Source organism: Hemisphaericaspora subhashii, assembly GCF_019202705.1.
Source record: "Hemisphaericaspora subhashii strain CBS 10753 chromosome Unknown scaffold168, whole genome shotgun sequence".
Taxonomy (NCBI): Eukaryota; Fungi; Ascomycota; class Pichiomycetes; order Serinales; family Debaryomycetaceae; genus Hemisphaericaspora; species Hemisphaericaspora subhashii.
In genome coordinates, this window is record NW_026057243.1 from 1 (window position 1) to 8,483 (window position 8,483).

The following is an 8,483-nucleotide window of genomic DNA, read 5'->3' on the forward strand; positions in this document are numbered from 1 at the left end:
TTGATAATATCTTCATGAAAAATTGAAATTGTAAATGATTCGGGATATTAGATTCCCAACTTAATTTTCGAATAATATTTTTGTCAGAATTAAATCGTTTATTAAATGCCTTACCATCCAAACTCATCATTTCTTCAATTGATTTAATCCATTGATTTCTATTAAGTAATTGGGATTGAATCGATTTTGCTCTGGTATCATTTAAATTCTTGGTATTTAGTTCATAATCAGAAAGAACCTTATTAATTTCTCGATGGTGCTTTGTTTTATCATATAAATTCTTGGGTGGTAAATGAATTGGTCTAGTTTGATCCAATACATTCAATTTTTCACATGAAATTAAATGTAAATCTTCAATTGATGATTGAGATTTAACAAATGTAGGTAATTTATACATTAAAGTTTGTTCACGAGATAATTTAATTAATTTGGAAATAGATTCACTTCTTTCAGTATAAAATTCCGATAAATTGTGAGCAATTTCAGAATCATCATCAGCAGCAATCACGGTTGTTTCATCTTCTTCAACGGTTGGCATATGGGTATCAAGTGGAGAAGTTGGAATTGAACCGCCACTATTTAATCTTCCTGGAAGTGGACATGGTTTGACTGTTACGGTAGAAATATTATATTTGTTATTATCCCCATCTTTAATTAAATCACGTCTGGATAACATTGTAGGCGTGGTTACACGAGTTGATAATGACGATGACGATGTAGTAGATGCTGAAGATGAATGCAAGTATAAATCAGAATGATTTTTAATTATTGGGACATTGAAGATTAAATTATCGATACCATTGGATAGTATTTCATCATCATCTTGATCAAATTCTTCATATCGTTTCTTTCTTAAGATTTGTCTTTCTTTAGTCTCTTGAGAATTCAAATATCTTGTTTTAGTTCTATGCAATGTTGGAATGGATGCGAATGATTTTGATCTACTTGATTTCATGGGTGGGTGATTGGGGTTAGGAGGGTATTGGGTATGAGGATGGTGTTGTAATTTATTATGACCAATGACACTAGAAGTTGAACTAGCTCTAAGTTTATACACCGGATGATTGTTGGCAAATTTTTGTTTATTGAAAAGGGGATGATCTTCAGATATGATTGAGGAAGTTGATTGTGAAACTTCGGGTATTATAGAAGTAGCAGCAGTCATAGTGCTTAATCTAGATTCAGCATTGGATTCAAATATAATCAGACTACTTTCATCGGATATGATTGAAGATGGATAAGACGAACCTCCTAATGAATCACCCGAAGGTTTTCTTCTTATTTCAGTTGATGAATGAGAAGGAGGACATGGAGGTAATTGCTTATGTAGATTAATTGTTGAGCTACTTAATTTCTGAACATAATAATCACCTGGACGTTTAGGTGATGTTTCTTGCAGCAGCAGTGACAGCAGATTTGTCAGAACCAGCAGCAGCAGCAGTAGTTGATGATGATTGTTATTATTGTTGTTATATTTATGAGATGCAGTGGATGGACGGTTGGTACTGGCACCAGTGTTACTTATTGATATATCATACAAGTCTTCATTATTAGCAGTAGTGATATTAGTTGACATAGCAAAAGGGGTGGTTGTAAAAAAAAAATATAGTAGCGAATGTATAAATAATAAATAGTAAAAGGAATTCTAAAATGTAACGTTACCTTTTTTCAATTTAGTATAACATATAGAAGATGATGATGATATATGATTGGATATGAATAGCGACAGGAATTACTGGAAATCGCAGTAGTAGTACTAAGAATGCTTATCAAATATTAGTAAAAAGGGGGTATTAAAATGAATTGGTTGATTTTTCTTAATCGAAAAAGTGTCTGTCTAAAATTAAACTGTAAGATGGAAGAAGCAGAAGAATTTTTGTTGTTTTTATTTTAATTTTTTTTATTTTAATTTTTAAATAAATTGACGTGAAATTTATTTTTTGTTACTTAACAGTTAATTAATTAGAAGACAGTTGAAAATTTTATTCTAATTAGATGTGCCTAAACTGTAAATGAATTAGATGCACACACATTTTTTTTATTGTTGAAGAATGGATTTATTTAATCACTCTACACCAATTAACTTACTTTAGAGAGATGATGAAAATTTCACATTTTAGATTGCTACTCCCTAATCCTTCCGACAAATATGGAATTGTAATTAAAATGTACAGATGAAATGACTTTCCAATTGCTTCCTGGAAAACTTTCCGTTGTTTCCATATTTTTCATGGCTATGTGTCAATTTGTTATCACTTTATTATAGTCTTAGCCCACTTTGTACAAAGTGTATATGTATACTCAGTTACATAAACTGTAAAAACTCGAGGGTTTGTTCTCTTTTTTTTTGTATTCCTATTTTTAGTTTTAAACTGTAAAAGCTTTATTGTTCTCTAAATTTAATTTTTTTTTTCCAGGTGATGTTACATTTGTTTTCAGTTATGAACTTTCCTAATTAGGATGTTAACGATCTAAGTCCTTAATAATTAGCCGATTCTAGATTTCCACTTTTTGGGTTAACAACACATACAATAACTTTTATTTCCATAGTGTACCTATCGTTAATCAATTTCACATTACAATACAATCAGACGATTCCTTCAACAATACATTGTTCTTATCACTAAGTAGTGAAGTCTACACTTAACAAAATCGCAAAATGTATTTATTTATAATTATCTATCAAACAATACTTACAGTCTATTTTTAGATGAAATATTAGACAAGACTCGAAAAACTTCGAAAGTAAGGAACAGTGTCATCTCATCTCATTTCTCGATAAGTATCCCCCCGCCCCCCTTTTTTCTGTCTTTGGTATAATAAAGAGTCTGTATGATATTTGACAAGGCATCATTGGTCACACCTTTTCTCCCCTGGCTGGGTTAGAAAAAACTATGACATGTAATCCCCTCTAACTACCAATCGTCATCACCCTTGAAACTTCGCCATCCACTTCCAAATATGAAGATCTGGTCCCCAGCTTCCACCCCACCTCTTCGCCCCACATATAAATACGAAATCTGACATAAGACTTAAAAAATGCTTGTTTCCTTAATTTAAATCTCTTACGTCATCGATCCATTCAGTTGTACTCATTTGTGCTAATCTACTTAATGCACGAGCAAATGCAAATTTTTCTTCGTCATTAGCAAATATATTGGCCTTTTTAGCAACCACCTTATCAAATCCATGTTTTGTAACCAATTCATCATTTTTAAAATGTTCTTCTAATGCATTCTCCTTTTCAAGGGTTTTTTTATATAATTTATAATTTCCTCTTTGAAGATCTTCAGGTTCTACAAATAAATCTTTAAATGGTGCTGCTGCAGTTACTGCCAATCTTCCATGAGCATCATATACTGCATCCAAAAATGTAATAAATCTTCTAACTGAATCTCGAACATCAATACTAAGATATGGAATATCAGTAACTATAAATGATTGGAAACTATTTGCCAACATTAAATAATCCCCGGCTGATCTTGGCATTCCACATAATTCATGAAAGGTAAATTGGGCAACATATTCAGGAGAACATTTAGGTATTTTAAGTTCTCTACCCCAAACAGTTAATGAATAATCAGATTGAATTGATTGATCATCATTTTCTCGATTAAAATAATCATACCATGATTTAATATGTTCTTCACGATTCCTTAAATTTGTCTTCAGATCCCATTTAACTCCTGGTTTGGGGAAATAATAAACTGAACTAATTGGTTTTGGAACTTTTCTATAATCAGTGGGAGAATTTAAATAAATCACTCTAGTTTGATTTTTAATCAATTGAATACATGGAATAAAACTAACCCTTTGAATCCCATTCAAATATAAATCATCAGGTGCTCTATTTGAAGTAGCAAACAAAATAACTCCATATTGTTTCAGTAATAAAATCATTAATAATCGACGTAATAACATCGCATCAGCAACATCAGTGACTTGAAACTCATCAAAACATAATACCGTGGACTTCTGAGCAATTTCCACCGCCAACAATGGGATAACATCCAAATCTTGTCCCCCGCCGTGACTGGCACTATATTCCATCTTTAATTGATGTGATCGTTTATGTAAATTTTGCATAAATTGATGGAAATGAATTCTGGTTTTTGGTAAATCTTTAGGTATTGTCAGATAAAATAAATCCATCAACATAGTTTTCCCACATCCTACATCTCCATATAAATAAATCCCTTTGATTTCATTCGCATCTCCTTCATCGTTGATTTTCATGCTATTATTATTCTTCCCTTTCCCAAAGAATGAACCAAAGATTTTCCGAACTCCTATTCTCGGTTTCAATTCAGATATATCGGGAGTTGTCACTTCTGGTGGAGTATAGGTTGATAAATTCTCATGAAGGACTGATAATGATGTAATAATCTTTCGTTGATATGGATCATCACGTAATTTTCCTTGGTCTACTCTTTTATTATAAAGTTCCAATGGCGTAATTATTGCTGGCTGTTGCTGTTGTGATATGATAATCGAAGAATGAATTGATCTTCGTATTGGTCGAAGTAGGACAAGATGTCTCGATTGAAATGCAGGTTTCATAGCAAAAGCAATATCAACGAATAAATAAATAGGTTATGCAAACAATGTCAAAAATGTCAAATAATTAAAAATGGAAAGTTCCCTTCTAGTGGGTGAGTTCTCTTAATATCAAAAGGAAAGTAATAACTTAGTAGCCCCTTTTGTCAAAATATGATTCACTCGGGGTTGTTCAGAGCTACTGGAGAAAGTAATTTGATGATTTCAAGAGTTTTTTTTTTTTTCAGTCCCACTTTTCGTTTACACCCAATTTCTCCCACCCCACTAAAACTTTTTTCTGTCAAGGAACTGAGGCTGAAGTAGTACGATTTGATTGGAACAGAAGAAAAAGAAAATTTTTATTTAATTTCCCCGGATTTTTCCATTTTTTGCTTTGTTTGTCCCTTTTTCTTTATGACATTGATATCACTTACCATTGGACCCTTGATTTAGTATGGTATTGGTACAGAGCTTCCACTACATTGTCAATCTTCCGTATCTGATTCTACCTCATTAAATCAACCGTGCTAGAACATTTCTTGCATCGCCCAAAATTCCTGCCTGACTCGTTCGCGTGGCAACCGAGCGAATAACACTTCCGCAAAACTCCGAGGCAATTTGCTTATCTATTTTCGCATTTTCCCCCACTTGATTCTGCAACAACAACTACCAACTGAGAGAAATCATAATAACAACCATTGTAATGAGATTCCAACAGATCAAATAATTGGGCAACCAAAGTCCCTCCAATGACAGTAATCCCGTTGTTCTTGGTTGCCGAAAACTGGCTTGTAATATCAATTGACCCGGGTAAGTATTTCCGATTTCGATAAGAACTTTGTTTGGATCCAAAAGACTTTAATAAAATTTCATTGACCTGATCGACAGTAGGACAATTTCTTAGTATTTCTATATCTGCATTCATTAAAGGAAGGAAGCTTGTGGGAAGATACTGTATCTTTGTGAGTCCTACTCTTGATCGATTGCTGTCAAATCTCATCATTAGTGAAGGGAAAAAAATAATTTTTAGAATAACTGACATTTGAGCGATTCGATGGTGTTTTACAAAAAATTCTCATTGTTATGACCATGCTATGATCAGCTGGTGAGTCCTTGGCAATTAGAAGGCGGTCTCTGATAATGGCCTTGGCTTGTTGTTTATTCAGCATGTCCATTAGGACAGTAGCTGGACGTCTTGGCATTGGCAATGGCTCCTTCAGCTTACGCATTGGTCCATGACGCGTCGTTGTCCTTGTTTAGTAGGCTCTTTGTATCTTGGCGGTTCCTTCCTGAGCTTTATAAATATCAGTCTAATTCCCCTAAGTTACAGTGTAGTTTGGTATTTGAGATTTTATATATATTACATAAATAAGTCTAGATTAGATCAGTTTTTAATTTATACAAGCTTTCCCCTCATTTAATAAGAAGGTTAACTCATTTAGTCTATAACAATCATCATATTATTGACTTAATTGCCAATTTTCGATGAATATATTACGACCAGGAATACTTAAACCATTGAGGAATGGCATACCGTACTTTTGGAAGGATTGGCTTCGAAAGCGGACTTTGCGGACCATATCCATTGAACAGATGGAAGTTTATACACCGATGACAACACACCCAGAAATAGATTACAGCAAAGTAGAATCTTTAAAAGAGACATTCAAATTAAAGGGAATTGACCTTGATAAATATCTTAACAGTGATCATTTTAAGTTTAAACAAGGAAGAGAGAAACGTTCACTACAAATATTGACTAATGCAATGAAATTAACGAACCCACTTACTAAACCTCTTATATCTATAGATTGTGAAGCATTTGAAACTAGTTCTAAAAAATTAACTGAGATTGGGATTGCAATATTAGATCCACAAATCATGACCCCTGGATCAATAGTTCCCCAGATTCAAACTATCCATCTTGTCATCTTGGAAAATCTTCGACTTCATAACCATAAACAAGTTGAAGGTAATAAATTAAAATTCATCGGAGGAACATCATATGTATTAACTAAAAAACAAGCCAAATATGTCGTAGGACAAATCATGGAAAAGTACATCACCAGTAGGGATGGAGTATTGATTGGTCATAATATTAAGCTGGATACAAAGTATTCAAAACAAACGGGGATTAAATTAGATGAAACAATTCATAGGATCGATACTTGGGAGCTTATAAAATTAAGTAGAGATTCAGGAAACTCACTATGGGCTGTTCTTAAACAATTAGAAATTCCTCATGCTCATCTCCATAATGCTGCTAATGATGCTTATTATTGTTTAATAGCTGCAATTTCACTTTGTGATCCAATAATAAGACTTAATAAGGACCTTGATTTTTATTTACCAGCACCACCACCATTAACCGAAAAGTATAGACCACGTAATGATGAAGCTAAATTTATATTAGTTAAAGATGAACAGAAATTTCTAAATGATATTCTTTCGACTAGAGGTTAGTTTGTTTGGAACAATGTGGACTTTTCTATTTCTTGTCAGTAGCGGTTCGATAAAGAAAATAAATCTTAATAAAAATCTGTTTGAAATATATATTACGTTTTGGTTGATGTTGTTGTTTTATCAACAACAGGCCAAACTTATAACCCGAGATACTAATGAATGAGTCCCTTTACATAACTTTTGGGACGTGAAATTATTCGACCTTAACAATCTAGCCCATAAGCCGATTGCAACTACCTTTCCCAATCTGGGACATTGTTATATCCCAAAAAGTTCTAAGCATTTTCAATCTTCTGACCGCATAAGTATATTTAAGAAGAATACCGGGAAAGTATTTAATGATTGCCATTAATTTATATAATAGTCCGCAAGTTCTGGTACGAGAGAGAGAGAGTCCTCCAAACCATACATTTAGTAAAGCCATCAGCTGCAGTGCAACCTTTCCAATAGAAGTTTGCGAATGTAAGTTCTAAGACTGAAAATCTTGATGTGGAGCACTATTGCTGGAATCATATAATAGTCTATCTAAATCTGGATTTGCAGCCTTCGATCATAGAAGCATATAAAGGTTATCCTGAATAGAACCCCGTCCAGTCACCGGCTTGTAATTTATAACGCGCTTAATCTACCTTCTCATTTCAACGCAGAGGAATATTTTTGAATATAAAATAATAATCCCTGTGGCAAATTAAAACTGAAAAGCGCAGTAGAATTAAATGTTTTTGTACTCTTTTTTCAACCATAAACTGTGGATCGCGGATATGTGCCATGCGTTGAATTTATGCATGCAAATGTAGTTTATCCTGATAAGAAGGGTGATCTGAACGAAGTGTTACTGCTTTGATAAATAGCACATGTCCATAGAAACTTCCAGAATCATAGTGATAATATTCTAGAAGAATCATTGTCACCCCTCTGGGGACATTTTGGTAGGATGTGGAAGTCTTTGGGGACAGGGTTTGACAGTTGGACGGTGGAAGCAGAGGACTCGACTTTTTCGAATTACATTAGTTGCTACCATATGGTATTAGTATAACATATGAAATAAATAGGGATTAGAATTGTCTCTTATTGGTCGCGTAGAGAGCATAATTAAAGTCTACATGCTTTTAGAGCCATTCGAACTTTTTGTCACATGGTTTACTTGCAGACAAGTTGGCAATAAATTCCTCTGATACCTTATGCTTTAAAAGTTGTGAACTACTTTTGAACTCATGCTCATGTTCAGCAAGTTCTAATGAGCTATATATTATAATTACTCGACTTCGGTAAATAGAAAGTTATTTCAAGAGTTGGCTCTCGCATTCTTATGTTCGCATATGTATTACATTCATGGTGTGTTGGTAGTGCGGTGAAAAATTCCAGTACGGAGGAAAACTTTTCCATCCTGTCTCCTTTCATTAAAATGAATTTATAGTTTATATATGTTTATCTTCTTGTATGAAAATAAGGGTCTTGATAGAAATAATACATATCATATATTA

General features: G+C 33.3%; 4 protein-coding genes across 4 annotated transcripts; 1 reads left to right on the plus strand and 3 right to left on the minus strand. All coding sequences in view use genetic code 12, as the record gives it.

Annotated features, from left to right (window-relative positions):
* Positions 1-1,576, minus strand: J8A68_001969 (SBE2; the record flags this gene model as incomplete). The annotated part of the gene is made up of 1 exon (XM_049405669.1): positions 1-1,576. A coding segment is annotated over one exon (1,576 nt), but the record flags the coding sequence as incomplete, so codon positions are not given.
* A 1,475-nt stretch (positions 1,577-3,051) lies between these two features.
* On the minus strand, positions 3,052-4,560 carry J8A68_001970 (uncharacterized protein; the record flags this gene model as incomplete). The annotated part of the gene is made up of 1 exon (XM_049405670.1): positions 3,052-4,560. The coding sequence occupies one exon, from the start codon at positions 4,558-4,560 to the stop codon at positions 3,052-3,054; it is 1,509 nt and encodes a 502-aa protein (XP_049264729.1).
* A 598-nt stretch (positions 4,561-5,158) lies between these two features.
* Positions 5,159-5,461, minus strand: J8A68_001971 (uncharacterized protein; the record flags this gene model as incomplete). The annotated part of the gene is made up of 1 exon (XM_049405671.1): positions 5,159-5,461. The coding sequence occupies one exon, from the start codon at positions 5,459-5,461 to the stop codon at positions 5,159-5,161; it is 303 nt and encodes a 100-aa protein (XP_049264730.1).
* A 560-nt stretch (positions 5,462-6,021) lies between these two features.
* J8A68_001972 (uncharacterized protein) lies at positions 6,022-6,999 on the plus strand (the record flags this gene model as incomplete). The annotated part of the gene is made up of 1 exon (XM_049405672.1): positions 6,022-6,999. The coding sequence occupies one exon, from the start codon at positions 6,022-6,024 to the stop codon at positions 6,997-6,999; it is 978 nt and encodes a 325-aa protein (XP_049264731.1).
* Between the last annotated feature and the right edge of the window lie 1,484 nt (positions 7,000-8,483).